Genomic DNA, 19,523 nt, shown 5'->3' with positions numbered 1-19,523 from the left:
TAAATAATATCCACCCCCCCCCACCTCCGACTCCGACTCCGCTCCAACTGCAATAAATAAAACGTATTGTAAAATAAAGTACAGTAAGTTAGTCAGATTATCTTGTTCTTAATAACAGCTGTTACGATCTTCGAACAATTCAGGTCGAACAAACGATCAATTTGAGAGGAAATTTCAACTTTATCAGAATGTTTTATCATGTCCAGTTTCATCGCCAATGTGAAGGCTCTGTGTTTCTTCGTTGCAGGAATATCACTGCAACATCTATCAGCCAGGATTAGGGTCCGTCGTCACTAAACGGGAAAATGCATGGCACGATGAATGCAATAAATATGCACAAGTCTGGAGACGGCGATGGTTCACGAGCAATGTACACGGTTCGCCTTTTTTATTTTTTGACCTTCGAGGGGACGCCACGGGCAAACTGGCGGGAATCAGGAAAAACGTAAATGATGAAAGTTGTAGTGCTCGAAGAGCACTACTTGCATACCAACTTTCATTCGAAACAGTTGAAAACCCGACGAGCTTGATGCCCAATTTACTGATTTTTTTGACATTTTCTAAGTTTGTGACCTTGTGACCTTGACCTTGGGACAAAAATGAAAAATCTATCTCTGTGGGGCTATGCAGGTGCCATTGTCTAACCAAATACAGAAACCCCTGCCAGATTCGACAAACCCCCTCGGAGAAGATGTAACTTGAAATCGGCTACCCCCTAAAAACACATGTTTTTTGGGCGTGGCTCCACCCATAATGGGGGCAGCACGCCCATTCTCCGGAAAACACAACTAGATCATGATGCAAACCTCCCACCCTAATTTTATCAAGATTGGATCAAAACCCACGAAGCTATGCTCAGGACAGACAAAGACAGACAGACACACCTATAACGAATATAGTGGTCACTTACTGACTCGTGAACCAATAACGAATATAGTGGTCACTTACTGACTCGTGAACCATTAACGAATATAGTGGTCACTTACTGACTCGTGAACCAATAACAAATATAGTGGTCACTTACTGACTCGTGAACCATTAACGAATATAGTGGTCACTTACTGACTCGTGAACCAATAACAAATATAGTGGTCACTTACTAACTCGTGAACCAATAACGAATATAGTGGTCACTTACTGACTCATGAACCAATAACAAATATAGTGGTCACTTACTGACTCGTGAACCATTAACGAATATAGTGGTCACTTACTGACTCGTGAACCAATAACGAATATAGTGGTCACTTATTGACTCGTGAACCAATAACGAATATAGTGGTCACTTACTGACTCGTGAACCAATAACGAATATAGTGGTCACTTACTGACTTGTGAACCATTAACAAATATAGTGGTCACTTACTGACTCGTGAACCAATAAAGAAAAGAGCTGCAAACCGTACATTGCTGTGTGGTACCCGTACCGTACACTGGATACTGCAGACCATGCGACGCTCCCTCTTTAACATCTCACGAAAGAAAGATTCACGGTCCTCCCATTCAACAAGTCCTGAGTTGCTTCGCCCACGATCAATTCGTAAGTACGAGCAAACGGTCATCACATCTCGGACATCAAAATAAAATAAATCTAAATATTATTGGGGATGGTTCGTAAGTCCAGGTGTTCATAAGTCAAAGACTCCCTCGATATCGTTTTTGGCCTTATCTCTCAATGTCCTTGTCACACACCTGTCAGGGGGGAGGGGGGGGGATGGCGAAGAATCGCTTTAAAAATTCTAGCATCCAGATCTTCACAAAGATGGAATAAATTCATCGTTGCCACACACCCAAACCTGTCCATGAAGACGATTCGAACCTGTCCAGAAGATAAATGTCGGGAAAGGCTCAATAATGTCGGGAGGCGTGGGGAGATGGGGTGTAGATACTTGGGTGGGGGACTCGATCTTCTGAAACACATGCTCCACACGTTTTATCATTTGCCAGAATTACAACACACTTAATATGAAGGTAACTAGTCGAATGTATCCCCCATTTTATCCCCAGACCAGATCCATAACAATATCATGGGTCTGGGTGACTTTTCAATGACAGCATGTTGCCATATAGGGACTGCAAATGAAGTACAAGTATGGTGTAGCCAGTGTGTGTGTGTGTGTGTCGTAGGTTGTCTTCTCCGTATGTGGGTTTCAGAAGGTGCAACGGAGCCCTCCCAGGTCTCAAAGTATCCACACGTGTATGTGTGTGTGTCAAGGCATTCTTACCCCAAACATTGACACTTGCAGAACGGATGAGAGGAGGTTGACTCTTGTAATCTATACAGGTGTAATTCCCATGATCCTCTGCTTTGAGTTTTTGAATTGAAATGATGGATCGATGTGACTGCCATGACACCAATTTAAATCGTGAATCCTGTGTCACTGAGGGATGATAGGGGTGAGGTTAAAACAGCAGAAAATAATCATCTCATTTGTTTTTTGCTGATCCGACACCTCCCTCATTTTATTCTCTCCTGGCATTCCTTTCATCGAGTCACCTTTGCTCATTTTTGTCCGACGGCTTTACGCAATAAATCAGGAGGTCGCACACTTGTCTTTAAATTATCGAGTCCACTTTGCCTTCCCGACAGAATATGATTCGAGTGCAAAATATCATCTTGGTATTCTGCAGGTAGGGTTTTGGTATCATGCGGTACACTGACCCATTGAGTCAGAAGTTATACCGTATGGTAGGATTCAGGTCTCACAGTCACTTGCAAACCGATACAAGGCTTTGTTTTCCCAATGTCCATTTTGTGGAAAGGCTCCAAATATACCAGAATGCCTTTCAGAAAAAATTACACTCCTGGGGTGATGGTACTGCCAAAATTTTAAATTCCTACTCTTGACTGGGCCGCTTTGGCCTACTCGTTTTGGAAAGTGCTATGGGATATTTAATGTGAACATGCCAATGCTAGGAGATAGGACAGCAGGCTTAAAATGTCCCCGCCCCAAAGGATATACTCAATGATACAATCGATGCACACCCTGAAAAAGAACCATGGTGGCAGTTTATAGTGGGCCCATAAATAGAACCCAAAGCATACAGGTCAAAGGTGAGTGCACTACCTCTGAAGCCTGAGATATCCTGCCTTTCCTTTGTCTACACTCGTACAAAGTGTCAAAACAGTTATGCTACACACACACACACACACACACACACACACACACACACACACACACACACACACACTTTTCCTGCTGGAGAAGGGGTTAGCCTTGTGGGTCCCATGACAATCTTCTATCATGATTCCCTTTTTGAGGCAATTTTTTATGGCCAGATGCCCTTCCTGACGCCAACCCTTTTATTTAGTCACCTCTGACGACACGCAGGGATATGGTGTACCTATTCTAAACCGGGGCACACACCAGGACATCCCAGCAAGCTGGTACACATTTTGCCGACCTCGGAAGGATGACAGGCTGAGTCAACCCCACCTGGTATTAATTCAACAGCCAAGCAGGATTTGAACTCAGGACCCTTGGAATCCAAGCCCACCACCTCAACCATCAAGCAAACACCAGGATGATGCTCTGAATACGAATATTATTTTTGAACAAAATATAATAATAATAATAATAATAATAATAATAATAATAATAAATAGATAAACAAGCCGGTAGGCGGCGATGGGTCGCCGAACATGGAAACTATAAGATATAGAGCAAAATGGATGTCAAATGCGGATGGGGAATCACCTTAAGATGATGCATATCAAATCTCATCCAGTTCCATCTACTGATAACTACTCGGTATCCATTTGAATGAAAAGTACCGAAAATGCGGTTTGAAATCCCCAAAGTTCGAGGGGGTGCTGTGGGTGAACAAAGATCTAAATCGAAAATCCGGCTCGATTGTTTGTGCACAATGTATTCCAGACGATTCGTGTGAATTTTCATGACCATCCGACCATAACCCTAGGAGGAGTAGCATTTGGCGCGAAGGCACCTCCAGCTCTCGCATATTATCGATTTTTGCACTAATTGACCTTTGACCCCTGACCTAAGCGAAATCGGTCAATATGTCCTAAGGCAAAGTTGTAGTACTCATTGAGTACCATGAACCTGCAAAGTTTCATTCGTATCGATGTACTCACCTGGTCGCTAGGGGGCCTTCAATTTTTGCCAATTTTCACGCATACCCTAATTGAAGGGGGTGCTGCGGGTAAAGAATTCAATATATCACAAAAACCGGAATATATTTGATAGAGCATCACCTGGAGATCATCCGTGCCAAATTTCATAACCCTACGTGGGATAATGGCTTTCGGAATTGATTTTGCGTGAACGGTTCAGATTTTGAAGGTTTTTCGGTTTCTAGGGAACCAAAGTGTCTCTAGCAACCATCACAACTTCCAAAGCACTAGGTCATAAGATGTACCTACCAACCGAGTTTAGTCAAAATCCGCCCACGTTTACTACCAATTATGCTGATGACAAACGAACAAAGAGACAGAATTACTGACAATAAGGGTCACTTATTTCGGCGACCCAACAAAAGAGGGGAAAAACTTTTAATAATAATGGGCATCTCATTCAAATTGTTCTTCAAAATACTGGAGTCGATTGTAAACTTGTTGTCAATAAACATTTTAACTCCACATTACCATTCAGCCTGTACAAGATGGAGGTGCTGCCCTGTATAAATTTTTAATAATAATAATAATAAGCATGTCAGTGTTTGACCTCCACGACTCCAAAACCATGAAACCAAGCGGCCCCAAACTTGGCATCCACACCCAGTGGGCTGCGATGCGAACCCCAAAATTGTTTCCTTTTGTGACCCCGGTGTGGAAACGACTTGAATTTTTTGACACATTCTTGTGTAAAACCATTTGAACACACAAGTGAACTTCGGCAAGCACAAAAGTTGTACATCAAGGAGAAAAAAAAAAAAAACTTCACAAAAATTGAGAATTGCTTTTTCACATTTCATCCAATCACTGTGTACGTACAATTTGCGATTGGCGTGCCACAGAAACCCGCGGCCAATCACGTGCTTTGTTTCAAAAAGGAGAACTGCAGCGAACATGGCGGCCTACGTGTCGTCTGACGCTGGTGTTTCCGTCGAACATTCGTCACGAGTTTGTTGCATGCATATTGCATATTGTTAATACCCAAAGCAAAGTTAGTTTGTTCAGCGACAAAAGTTTCAGGAAGTTCAAGTCATATGTCATTCTTTGGAAAGAGCTCAAAGACCGGCTGGAAAGTAAGATGGCTGCTCGTGGAGATAAAATGTCTACTTTAACAGGAACAATAATGTCTGCATGGGACAACTGGGTGAAGGAGTTGGAAGGACAACGTTGTGAAGGACAACGCATGGACTCGACTCATTAGGTGATTGTGGGAGTTTGGTGGCTGCGTCGCGACCCAGGCCCCAAAGGTGCACATTTCCTTTGTACACGGCCTATTCAAGTCTGCATGTGTTCTGCATGCCTGATTAAATTAATTGCTACGTGTTAATTGTTATGTCGAAGGTGTGGGATGTGAACCATGATTATGCCAGATAGGTTTATATAGGTTATTGACCAGCTCGTATTACTTGGAGGAACACACACTTGTATCTAAGACTGGGTTTGAATCCTGACCTAGCTATAAACTGCCACCTTGATGTTTCACAGGCAGGGTGATTCATCAATGTGTGTGCCGTCCCTCCGATGGATGTAAAACTGGACATCCTGTCTACCAACATCAGTTGGTGAACATTAAAGATCCCTCGATGTCTTTCGCCAAGAGTAGGGGATTCCCTGGCACCTTGAACTGCTCCAGACGACTGCTGGGAAGGCAATGGCAACCAGCATAATTTTGCATGTTATATATGAAACAATATCATAGCACAATTTGTGTTTATTTCACCAAGACTGAAGTTCATTTTTTTTTTTTCTCAGAGGCATTATTGTAAGGAGTTGGTAATGTAGGTCAGGTCAGGTCAAGTATGGGAGCATGCACCGGAGCAGCGTGTCGCTGCGTCCACTTTCCGCTGGTACTCCAAAGGCCTCCATCTGGCCATCCCCTAAGAAGGTGCCTGGCCAATCCGCTCATTGGACACAAAATCCGACCAGCGATAGCCAAGGATTCTCCGAAGAGACTTGGGACCAAAGGATTTAAGTCTCCATCTCAGATCCCTGGTCAGAATCCAAGTCTCACATCCATAGAGCAAGACAAGAAGCACCAAGGACCTGAAGACTCGGACTTTTATCCTCCCGCACAGGTACTGGCAGCACCACACCCCATTATCCAGTGAATCACTGACTCCCCAGGCCCGATCCAGATGTCTGTTGACCTCTGGCTCACAGCCAGCAGAGACATGATTATAACTGCCAAGGTAAGTGAATCTCTCCACGACCTCAATATCCTCACCACAAACAGGTACAGACAAGATAGCACCATCCAAGATGTCACCGAAAGCCTGGATCTTAGTTTTGACCCAGGAAACCCGTAATCCCAGCAGCTTCGACTCCTCATTCAGCACCTCGAGGGCTCCCAAAAGGATTTCTAGAGTCTCCACAAAGATGACTGCATCATCTGCAAAATCAAGGTCAGAGATCTTGACATTCCCAAACGATGCACCGCAACTTGATCTCTCCGACATCCTCCCTAGAATCCAGTCCATACAAGTGCTGAAAAGTGTGGGGGGCAGTACACACCCCTGACCACCTCCAGTAACACCTGGAAATAAGTCAGAGATGGTATCACCACATCTCACAGCACTCTCAGTACTAGAGTATAGTTCAGACATCAGATCGATCAGTTTTGGTGGTACCCTATGAAGACCAAGAATCCTCCAGAGGACATCCCGATTCACTGAATCGAACGCTTTAGAGAGTTCAACATAGGCTGCAAGCAGCCCCTGCCGAAACTCTCATCTGCGGTTGGTGAGGACACGAAGAGCAAGGACACGGTCAATCGTTGAACTCTTTGGTGTAAAGCCTGACTGCTCTGGACGCTGGTGCTCAAGCGGATGGTGGTGAAACCTATCAAGAATTATCCGAGCAAAGACCTTGCCCGGCACTGAGAGCAGCGTCACCCCTCGGTAGTTGTTGCAGTCTTGGCGATCACCCTTCCCTTTCCAGAGAGGGACAACAAGGCCCCTCTTCCAGTCAGTTGGGATGATGCCTGTGTTCCAGGCAGAGCACAAAACTGCATGCAACGACACGTGTGCAGCATTTCCACCAGCCTTGAGAAGTTCGGCATGGATGCCACAGATCCCTGGAGCTTTACCCCGTTTCAACCGGTTCACCACAGTCTGTGTTTCCACACCACAGTCTGTGTGGACCACAGTTGCCTGAAGAGTCAGCAATAGGGATAGCAACACCCCTGATATCACACTTGACAGCTGGTGGATCTGCCTGGTGCAGCCGCTCAAAGTAACCGGCCCAGCGGGCCTTCACTTCGGACTCCTCTGTCAAGAGCCTACCACCCTCTGCTCTAACCGCAGTACACTGAGGGAGGGGCTTGGCGGAATGCAATGCACAAAGTCTGCTGTAAGAAGGATGAGAATCACTTGACTACAGGTGATCCTCTACCCCCTCACAGATTCCTCACATATAGGACTTCTTCACCACCCTGAGTGGACGTACAGTGTTGTGCCTCAGCTTCCTGAACAGCTCAGCCCTGCCATTCAGCCTGTCCCTGCGACTCTGCTCAATGGTATCCAGTGTCCCTTGAGACACAAAATTTTTCTTTGCCCTGCGGTGAGTTCCAAGACAACCCCTGGCAACATCAAAGAAGGTGGTCTTGAAGGCACTCCACAATGTTTCAGCATCCCATAAAAGCACCCAGACCCCCCAAATCTCCACTCAGCATGTTGACAAACTCCTCAGCGACCCTCTCTTCCTTGAGCTTGCCAACATCCAGCCTCAGCTGGGATGGTACCATTCTCCTGGATTTAAGCTGCAACTTCAGAGTTGCTACAACAAGCTTGTGTTTGATATTGAGGAACTGAGCATTCTGGTGGACCCTGCAGTTCTGGATCATCCTCCAGCAACTATCAACGTCGTCAATCTCTTTTGCCACATGGCTGGATATCGGATGTAGGGAGGCTGAATAGGGGCCATACAAGTACTTTTTTCCCACACTGGCAAGGGAAACAACAAGCACACAATCATCTTGGGCAGAGTGTGAATGATGCCCTCATCGGCCTTCACTGCTTTACAGGATGCAATTCTGTGAGCTCTTTATCCAGGAAATCTCAGAAGGAAATGAAACTGATGCTTGAATGTGCTGGCTTCCAAGAAGCCTTCAAGAAGCTTGGGAGTTCATTTACTTTGGAAACGAGTTTGATTGTTGCAATGGAAAGATTTGTGTGCAGGTTGTATGACCAAGGCTGGTGTGAAGTGAACACAGCTCGACACAACCCGTTTGAGCTGACTACCAAAGCTGAGGCAAACATTCCTCCTACCAGTGACCCTTTGCAAGAACACATCATGAGAGCCAGCTACCAGGCAGCAATCCACACAAGGTGGCTGGAACGGTTTCCTGCTATCCCTAGTCCACAGGGTCATGAGTGGAACATCATCAACGACGCCGACTTGGAAATTGCATTGGGTGATCTCCCACCTGCAAACGCTCTGTCGGAGCTAACACACTGTGGTTGGAAGAAGACCAGTTGTGAAGAGTCCCATGGGAAAGGGAAAGGTCGTTGCTCATGTAGACCCCACAATATACCATGCACGGATCTGTGCAAATGTATCGATCGAAAAAATTCAATTCCAACTGAAAATGCTGCAGATGAGTTTGAAGAAGACTCAGATAATTCTGATGATGTTTCGGTGATCATGATTGCTCTCCACGTCTTGCGTTTCCTTATAACTGTATGACTTGATGGAAAGCATGACTTTTTTTTTTTAAAGAAATACCACAATTACATATGCATTCCAACAAATTCAAGGTCAGATTAAGACTTGCAAAAAAAAAAAAAGCATTACATTCTGGAATGAAGATATGATGATGATGGCTTAAGACTGAAGTTATGGAAGGATGTTGAGAACATTTACACATACATATGAAAGTTTGTTGGTCTTTTCATAAATTACCGAACTGGTACATGTATCTCTCTAATTGTTGAGTCTGTAAGAACAAAGTCTTATTATGATCTGTAATATTCCTTCAACGTGCGTGTGGAGTCGCCCTATCAAGAAAATCGGTGATTTCATAGATTCCAAGACCATGTTGAACTTTTTTTTTTTTGTACTAATATTTCTATGGACAAACAGTACATCCACAAGTGAGGTTCAATGAGCTGGGTTTATGTGCGCTTTGCAAGAAATGAATTATCTTACAAAAATATTCACAACTTCGGTCTCAAAGATGAACTTACTGTATGTAAAGTATAATATACAATCATGATCATTTACAATTACAGTGTTAAAATTATAATTTTAAATTTGATGTTATCTTTCAGTCAGGGAGCATCAAGCTTTTCTCTCATTTAAATTTCATCCTGCTTGACATTCCACTCTAAATAGTTCCTCTTCCTCCAGTCAAGTTGTTCATCTTAACATCTCAGCCGTCCTCTCGATTCTTCAAATGCGGTAACCATTATCAAGCTAAATATCTTAGAAGCGATGGGGAGGTAAACAGCAGAAATAACACAAGAGTAGAACGATCTGATTATTGGTGCAAATTTAGAATATATAACGACAACAAAACGATGGAGAAAACAATGAAACAAATCAACTTTTCAAAGGGGGGGTTCACTGGAAACCTTGCCCCATACATTGTCAGTCCGCATCACGTGAAAGACAATATTCCACGACGATGGATGGTGACATTTTCCGTGCAGAAACACAAGTGAAAGTAAATTCCCCCAAAGCAAATTGTTCAACTTTCGGCACCGACGACTGGATGGTAGTAAAGTATATTTTTCTGTCCATATATGCAGAATTTCTAGTGGTCTCCAGATGGTGGTCACAATGCTCAAGAAATAGAGGACTTTTGGGTGCCCTCGCCCCACGGCTTTAATGGTACTCCAAGGAAGCACGTGAAAGAAAATTGGGCGTTTGGGTTCATTTAAACACCCCTTTTGAAGATAATTCACGGCCTTATTTCATTATAGTTTATCAAGGCGTCGTCTTTGGTCAGCCAGCTCGCTGGGGTCTTAATTCGCCATTTTGTTCGGCCTGCTCGACAATGCCTTGACTTGGAACAGGTCACAACAGTTTAACGATAAAGCGCTCACAATTCTTTCTTTTTTTTCACTTTCCTCATTCATATCGAATGCCTCAACTTCATACCTACGAAATCGCTGTATACATCCAACGCTTATAAACGCACGGAGACGCCGGTACTCATGCCTCAATTTCATTTCCACACTTGCGATAACCTCTAGAATCTCTTAACCTGAGCCGAATATCAAAATTTAAACTGCAGAATTGACCTCAGAAGCAGTTCCGACTGCCAAGGAAAAAAAAATCATTTTTCCAATTCGGACATTGCTTGACACTCCGGGCGTCTCTGGGTGCATGGTGTTTAATATGACCGATCGGCGATCGCTAATCTCTTGCGAAGCCTGCCGTTCCTTTACCGTTTTGTTGGAGTTCTTGCTCGAGTGCTTAAGCAACTTGGTGAGCGCTCTACTTTCTGCTTGGACGTTAGTTTGCAAGTCATGGCTATACACACCGAAAGTTCCTGCACTGTCCCTCTGGAAAACAAAATCAAAAATACATCGACGACATACACAGTTCAGACTCCACTTTCCGTTGTTGAGCCCCGTGGCGTCATGTGGTGCCAAGCCTGCCATTCCTTACCAACAGATGGATGGAGGGAAGGCTGCATGGAAGTGATAGATAAATGGAAGGAGGGAAGAAATGGAGGCAGGGATAGATAGAAGGGATGGATAGATAGCTGTGCTGTTATTTACCCAACCCTCTACTATCTCGCCATGGCTTACAAACATCTGATTGATGTTTGTAAGCCATGGCGAGATAGTAGATGGTTGGGTAAATAACAGCACAGCTATTGTCGTTTTTGAAAATAAAATTACGCCTTAACATTCAGGACAATGTTAGGTGATGATGTAAATGAAGTACAGTCCATATGTAAGGATGTGTTCCATTGTCTTAGTGAAATCTGATAAAAGTTTAAAATGTAACCGTCATCTCGGAGCGGTCATAATGCTGAGCACAGCCTGGAGACGCTCCCCCTAGTGGAGTACTTTAGAGTTTATTAGGGGAGAGTAGTTTCCAAAACCCAAGCTCATTGCAGATGCTGCAGGGAATGTAATGGCAGACCAAACGAACAGCAGGTGGGAACTCATTTCTTACACTTTGTGTTCCCTCTGAGATTGGAGTGTCATGTGTTCATGAACAACTGTGGAACTTGCTATGAATCCACTTTTCATCCATTCATCCATCCCTTTATTTCTTCCCTCCATCCATCCATCTCTTAATTTGTCCTCATTCCCCCCTACCCCTCTTCCCTCTCTCATCCCTCTTCCAACTTTCATAAAGTGATAAAAAATGGGTGGTTATGACAAGTTCCCACAGGTGGTTGTGTTGTGATTTGAGCCTAGAGTGTTGGGGAGTGTGCGGGTTGGGTGTGTGGGCAGTTTTTTGGCAGTCGGGGCTGCTACTGGGCTCGATTCCACGGTTTAAATTTTGGGATTCTGCTCAGGTTGAGAGATTCTGAGGCTTATCACATTTTGCTTGTAAAACATGTGCTGAAATCAAGTAAAGGCACAAAAAACTGGCATCTCCAATAATTTATCAGCATTGCAGCTAGGGAGCGATGGGCTCTATGGTCTCCTGGCCTGAACCGGGTTTCGGAGTTTGGACTGCGGGGCTGGGCTTGGTGATGGGTCTGGCTGCTGGAGGGGTGTTCATTTGTCCAGTTTGTGACACCCTCGGAGAGATACAGTTCCAGAGCAGGTAAACAGGGAGGCAGCCGTAGTTCGAGTCACATACCTCAAAGGAAGGCCAAGTTATATTCTCTTTAAAAACGGTGCGTGCTTTTTGAATGCGACGGGTGGTTTTGCTATCATGTTTGAATGTACTCATGCCAGCAGACAGGACACCCACCCCCCCTACTCTTCCCTTCAAGTCCCACTACCAAATGCAAGTCCAGAACACCCCTTCCCTCAACCTCCCAGGAGTATATAGCAACATGTGGTGAAGCGTCACTCTCCCCGCCCCCCTTCATCGCTTCCCCTTCATCGCTTCCCCTCCCTCATTCCCTCCTTCCTATCCCACCCCCACCTCTCCCTCCTGTATTCCCATCAGCGAAGCAATGGGTTGTATTTGCTCGTATGTCATAAAAGGTTTGTAATACTTCTCGAATTATTCCTACTGCATATAATGTATTCATTTCACAGATTGCTTCCACTCACTCACCTGTCTTGTTGTTGAAAAAGAGAACTTGCTTTGCTTGATTCTGCCATGTCAGTATTCTCACTGTATTCTGCGGTGCTTTGCTCCAACAATCCAGCTGAATCTTTCCTCCAACGATCGCAGAACCACCTTTCACGATTAACGACTCATCCTCTGAAAGGCGAGGAGACGGACGGCAGCACCTTTTACTTCGCACATAAAATTATCTTTTGTACAGTTGATCATGATCACCATGGAATGAGATATTCCCAAAACATCCACTTTAACAAATGATAATGATTAACAGCATTTCTAAAGCACAAATATATCTGCCACGTAATCCATTCAAAAGGCACTTTACACGATGCACGTGGACATCAGGACTTCAGGCTGCTTCGTATCAGAGCAATTTCTCCATTTGAACCCTAGCGGCCATTTTACCGCCCGCTAATCAAACCTCCATATACCCGAGCGGGCGGATTTCCCTCCAGGGAGCCCAGGGTGGGGGAGCCGAAAGTCCAAGGAGCTGAGGGTTCAAAGAGTGAAGGTTCTAAGTCATTACATCAATTTGTTTACTTCTTTAGATTTTTATACAAGGTTACGACTGAAATAGAAAAAGAAGGCTTGATGAAGGATTGAAGTCCAGCAGGACTTGGGCAAATGAGTAAGTTTGACAGCTTGATTACCAAAACATGTTCTTACATGGTACGGCGATGTTATAGGTACAGCGACCGTGCCTATTCCTCGTCAGGTTTGTGATGTCATGCAGTCTTTGGACATAAGGTGTGGGGTTGCTTGCACGAACTGCATCCCTAATTACACTAATCTCATAATCAATATTTTTACTCATGAAGGCAATGGACCAACAGTCTTGGTGTTAAAAAACAAAATAATTTTGGAACCAAACATCTTGAGACTGTTGATTCAAATTCTACTCATAGATGACTTATTGTCAGGTCAGGTCAGGCCAAATCAGATCCCCCCCACCCATCCCTACCCTCTGCTATGGTAAAGGTTGGGTTTGTATCATTGTCCATCAATAAAGAATAAACTGAGATTAAACAAGTAGCAGTACATTCAAAGTACACCGCCCCCATTGCCAAATAAATAAATAACAAATCCTCCAGTGCACGATACCGTCGAGGCGCCGCGCCTAGCAGCACATGGAGTCGGAATTGGGAGGGAGCGGTGTACAATAATTGACTGACTAATTGCATAATTAAAATAAATAAATATATAAAATTCATTAAATAATTAATTTCTCAATCAATTGCCGAATGGCATACCTAAACCACCACAGTTCCATCCAAATCTGTAACTTTTTGAAAATTAAGCAATTAATCGAAAAATTAATAATTGATTAATCAATAAATCGAAAATACACTTTATAATCACATCACTTCGTCACTGTCATATCCAAATATCAGCTTCCTAGTTCAAAAGGTGCCTGAGATATTGCCCAAATGAGAAAGTAAATAAATAAGTAATTAATAAATTGATAGTAATTAATCGATTAATTGATTAATCAAAAAAATACCATTTTTGGCAAAGCACATCTTCACTTTTGTCCCCAAATTTCAGCTTCCTAGTTCGAAGGATGGCCGAGATATCGCCCGGACAAACAAACAAGAAAACAAACAAGTGGCGGTACATTCAAAGTACACCGCCCCCATGCCAAATAAATAAATAAATAACAAATCCTCTGGCACGTGACATCGCCGGGGCGCCTTCGGTGCCCAGTGATGCTGCCTTGCAACACATGGAGTCGGAATTGGGAGGGAGCGGTATACGATATTTGATTAATTGCATAATTAAAAGAAATAAATAATAATCATAAAATAATTAATTTCTCAATCAATTGCCGAATAGCACACCAAAACCACCACTTTTTCATCTGAGTCTGTAACTCTTTGAAAATTAAGTAATTGAAAAATGAAGAATTAATCGATTAATCAATCAATCAAAAATACCCTTTATAGACAAATCACTTGGTCACTGCCATGTCCAAATATCAGCTTCCTTGCTGAAAGGGTGCCCGAGATATTGCCAGGATGAAAAATAAAATAAATAAGTCATTAATAATTCGATAATAATTACTTAATTAATCAATTAGTTTAATCAAAAAATAAAAAAATACATTTTTCGCCAAAGCACATCTTCACTTTTGGCCGAAATTTCAGCTTCTGAGCTCAAAAGATGGCTGAGATATCGCCCGGACATCAAGAAAGAAAATAATTAATTGATTAATCAGTAAATCAAAGATACTCTTTATAGCCAAATCACTTGGTCAGCGTCATGTCCAAATATCAGCTTCCAAGCTTAAAAGGTGCCTCAAATATTGTGAGGATGAGAAATAAAATAAAGAAGTAATTAGTAGATCAATAAGAATGAAGTAATTAATCAAGTAATTGATTAATCAAAAATAAAAATACCATTTTTGCCAAAGCACATCTTCACTTTTGTCCCAAAATTTCAGCTTCCGAGATTAAAGGATGGCTGAGATATCGCCCGGACGAACAATCAAACAAGAAGACGACGTCGTGCAGAGTAATCAGATGAGAATTGAGGACTTTATAAATACCAACTTGGTTGTTGACCTTGGGACTATGTTGACCTTTTTTTGCATGTTGATCTCAAAAATAATTGGCTCGTTAAATTCAGTGACCTGAAATATACATCCTCTTCAAATTCCAAGTCAATCGGAAGAAAATTGAGGATTTTAGAAATACCACCTTAGTTGTTGATCTTGGGATCATGTTGACCTTTTGGTCCTTGTTGACCTCAAAAATAATTGGCTGGTTGAGTTCAGTGACCTGAAAGAAAATACTCTTCAAATTTCAAGCCAAATCAGATGCAAATTGAGGATTTTGGAAATACCACCTTAGTTGTTGACCTTGGGCCTATGTTGACCATTTAACCTTTTGTCCTCAAAAACACTAGGCTTCTCGCTTATGACAAACTGCCATGTGGTGAAGTTTCGTGAAGATCGGTTTAAAATTGTGACCTGTAGGCGATTGACAAACAAACAGACAGACAGACAAGCCGGTAGGCGGACATGGGTAGTCGACTACCCAATAGAACCTGACGCGATGGGCCCGTTCAATGGGGAATGACCTGAGGATTAAGCACAATAAAATTAATGATTTTAATGCTGAAGATTGTTTTTTCGTTAAAATACCCCCCACATTTAGAGGTTTTTCGGCCGTTGCTAGGCAATGGAGGGGTCCATAGCAACGGTTCTTTCTCACACATAACTAGGACATACCATGAACCTACCATACCAGTTTCATGTATATCTGACTCATAGTCTCTGAGATATAACGAACTTCGTTTTTTTATTGTTTTCGACCAGGGTTCATTCAAAGTTTATCTTCTCCGACAGTTTTCATAGGATCCGGCTGGAAATTTTGACAATATGTCTGAATGCACTGCCCACAGTCGCTTGTGGCCAGATTTTAAAAAAATTTTTTTTTAATGATTTTTCAAAAATTTCAAAGTCCCGTTGCTAGGCAACGGTGGTGTCCATAGCAACGGTTCTCATTTGCACACAACTAGGTCATGGTATGAACCTTCCAACCAAGTTTCATCGAAATCGCCATTGTATTAACGGAGCACTGGACCGAACAGAGGGACAGACAGACAACCATAGACGGAAAAACTAATAATTTTAAAACAAATTTCAAAATAAAAAAAATATATAATAACTTTTTCGACTGGATCGACTATCCAACATATCGACGGAAATACTGATAATAATGGTAGAACAAATTAAAAAAAAAAATTTGGGGGAATTTTTTTTTTTCCGACTGGATTGACGACCCAATAACAAAATCGACTGACCAATATACTTGAAAAATCTTCGATTTTGCAAATAACAAACAGAGTGAAAACTGAGCACTCCCTCTTTTCGGTGCCCGGCGATGGCGGCATGCATCACCTAGATATGGAATTAGGAAGGAGGGGTGCACAATTATTGGGGTATGGATAAAGCACAAGCATGGTGGTCTCCTCCTGTGTCCAACTTTCCTTGTAAACCAACGTTCACACACCTTGCCTGCCCATACACACAATATCAGCGAGCTGGAACGCCTCGTGAAGGAGAAACAATACGTATGTGAAATGGCGAAAGCATACCTGCAAGAGCAACTCAACAACAGAATCATCTCTGGAGCGTAGAAAACAGCTCGCAGTCTAGATATCGGCCTCCCTCAGACTGACAAGCAATTTTCATAACTAGTGCTCTGGGTGGAAGGAGTTGAAAGGGAAACAAAACTTCTCCTAAAAATTATTTCCAAGATGATGCAAATATCAATCACATTTTACACTGGGTCCGCATCGTACGATAACGTCAGTGTCGTTTGATTTTCCACAACGGGACAATCAACACCTTGAAACAATTATTATTATTATCTCGCAAGAAGGAAGACAAGCACGGAAAATATCCTGAACCATAGTGCTCCTTTACCAGAGGACGAGTTTTGTTTTGGTTGTAGCACAAGCCCAGCTTCTTGGTACAAGATTTAGCCACGAGATCTGAATTACTTATTTAATTAAATATATAAAATTGTATGAGAGCGAAAACACACAACATATTGTTGTAGATTTCCCGCCCGTCGGCGTGCGAACGACCGCGTCTTACCAATAGCGGTCGCTTCGCCCACCGAACGGACAATCCAGTCTCGGCTTTCCGGATCAACGCCGGAAACCAGCCACGGGTGTGTTTTTAACCACACCACAACCTTGTCCGCACTCTACCCGCGCTACAGGGTCCGATCGCCAAATCTTCGATTTACCTAATTATTCGCGCGGGTCGGTTACCGAGAGATTGTACCTCAACGGGACCGCTTGGAAACGAGCCGCTTAAGCAGCTCGCTTCATTTTGGGATAACCGAGCGGGGTATTATCGCGCAGTCCCGTTGGACCCGATCACTTTACCGGCTATTTAAAAACCAACTATATTCCGAGTGCAAGATGGGGCAGTTCAATGAGGGAATGGACGCAACGAACAGGCTTACATTCACACAAGGACATTTATTATAATAAAGCACTTATGCAATTAAACAAGGCAAAACACGTATGGAATTATACAAGCAACAAAAGCACGACAAAAGAACTACAACCGTCTACTTATTATGTACAGTCACTTGCACTTAACAGCAGTTTCTACTTATTTGACGGGCCCACAGACACAGGTACGCACACACACACACCCCCAAGAAATGGTGGCAGAGGCCTTTAATAACGAGCTCCAGATCGGAGGACAGGTGAGCTGAAACCCAGAACCTATCTCAAACCTCTCCACCTCGTGTGGTCTTCAAGTTGTTCGGACCCGAGCTCCAGCGAGAGCGAGCTGGATCCAATCGCCGTGAGCTGCGATCCTTCCCGAGCTCCCGCGAATCCTCCCGCGCTTCTCAACACGTGCTAGTGAGACGAGGCGCCGATCCTTCCCTTCGATGCGTCGTTTCCCCGAGGAACCACCTCCACGAAGAGGTCGATGAGTCACACCAAGCCGGGAACCAAAATGGAGAACAAAGAACTCCACGAACCAAGAATAACAAGCCACCACTCACAGCTCGAGCCGAGCGACCGGCTTAACTGCCTTCCAAGCAAAGCAGCTCAAAGCAAAAAGCTCTCCCGAGCCAAACAGAAGTCGAAGCTCACGGAACCATCAAAGCAAAACCCCTCCAAAAAGCCTCCTCCCGAGCCAGACCTCAGCTGAAGCTCACTGAGCCAGCCGAAGCAAAAAGCTTCCGAAGGCCTCAACCCTAACCCAAGCCAAACAGGACCCGAAGGTCTGCTCAACGACTCCCCTCAACTCCCTTCTCCAACTCTGCCCACGAACAAAAGAAAAGATCTCCTCTTATCCTTCTCCCGCCCTTCCCCCGCTCCCGTCATGACTCATGACTCAAACCCCTCGTGCTCCATCCCCCGCTCAGCCACGGGTGGGAGGGAGTTGTTGACATCATGAATCACGGGACGGCAGAGTGGTTCTTCCTCTTCACAGAAGAGGTGGAGGGATGTCTCCATTGTTCGTTCCCTAACTATTAAATCGATCCGCAGCGCATCTAATCGATTTCTGAACATTTAAACAATGGAAGGTGAGCTATCTAGCGAACAAGCACTTATCGACATAGCTGACTGAAGGAACCTGTATGTTGTGTACAATCGAATTCCCAAATTCGTAACAATATAAACAAGGGGAGCAGGAGAAGGAAGCATAAAAGTGTGGAACAGAGATATTTGGAGATCTGTGAAAGGGAGAGGGATGGGGTGGGGAACACAGGGTATACAAGATGAACATTGCAGGGACTTTCAGGAAGGAAAACAGGGAATTTGAAGGAGGTGGGCTTGGGGTGGATTAACGGGGGTAGAAAAGATCGAGGATTTGGATGGGGGAAGATAAGAGATGGTGGTGAACAGCTGTTTTGAAGATTTGGAGGGAAGAATGGGATTTTAAAGAGAGTGTGGGAGTTTGTTCCAAAGGTGGGGAAAAAAAAGAGGAATGAAAGAGTGAAGGTGAGCAGTGGTTCTTGATTTTGGTAGTTTTACCAGAAGGGGTTTGCTGTCGGACCTTGCGTGCCCTGCGGAAATAAAGGGGGGGAACAGATCACAAACAGAGCAGGGGGTGAGGCTGGAGAGGAGATGGTAGAAGACAGAAAGACCACTGACCTGCCTGCGGTGAGAGAGCGAGAGACCCAAAGACTCAGCCTCACCGTGGGAGATACAAATGATCCGAAATGCCTTCGTTTCCACAGCGTGAACCTGAGAAAGGTGAGAGGCAGGAGCACCAATCCAGAGGGGAGGGCAGCACTCCATCAGGCTGTGGATGAAGGCTTTGTATGTAGTCCCTCGCTCAGGTGTGCCAAGGAAGGAAATTTTTTTTTTACCAATAATAAACTAGTTTCCAGGTACATTAATACTAGTAATAGGCTCCCACAAGCATCCTTGACCATGCGGAACATCAGCTGAGGTCCTCACTTTTTCTTTTCTTCCGTTCTCACTTTTTCATCTTCATTCGCTTTTCAATTCGTTTTCTCCACAACCGCTCGAACGATTGGTGCAAAACTTTCAACATACGAGCACCTACGCATGGAGAATTTTTAGACAAAGTTACATGATAATTGCATGGAAAATGCGACCAGCATTCCAAAAAGTGTTTTATGGAGGCATCGGCCGCAGGGTGTTTCACGTATCAGGAATTAACAGACTCCATCGAAAA

At 43.8% G+C, this 19,523-nt stretch overlaps 1 protein-coding gene across 2 annotated transcripts in view; it reads right to left on the bottom strand.

Moving 5' to 3' along the window:
* Nucleotides 1-19,523, bottom strand: part of LOC147008690 (cell adhesion molecule 3-like) — a 58,485-nt gene that overhangs the window by 35,420 nt on the left and 3,542 nt on the right. For both annotated transcript variants that reach the window (XM_085863469.1, XM_085863468.1), the window contains exons 2-3: nucleotides 12,329-12,478; nucleotides 2,226-2,381 (exon numbers count right to left, since the gene is read on the bottom strand). In XM_085863469.1, coding sequence (XP_085719595.1) covers nucleotides 2,226-2,381; nucleotides 12,329-12,478 — 306 coding nt within the window. The remainder of the gene's footprint in view (nucleotides 1-2,225; nucleotides 2,382-12,328; nucleotides 12,479-19,523) is intronic.

Source organism: Eptatretus burgeri, chromosome 18 (assembly GCF_056783735.1).
Source record: "Eptatretus burgeri isolate ZD-2024b chromosome 18, Ebu_testis_v1, whole genome shotgun sequence".
Lineage (NCBI taxonomy): Eukaryota > Metazoa > Chordata > Myxini > Myxiniformes > Myxinidae > Eptatretus > Eptatretus burgeri.
The sequence above is the reverse complement of the archived record's forward strand: the minus strand, read 5'-3'. Positions and strand labels throughout refer to the sequence as shown.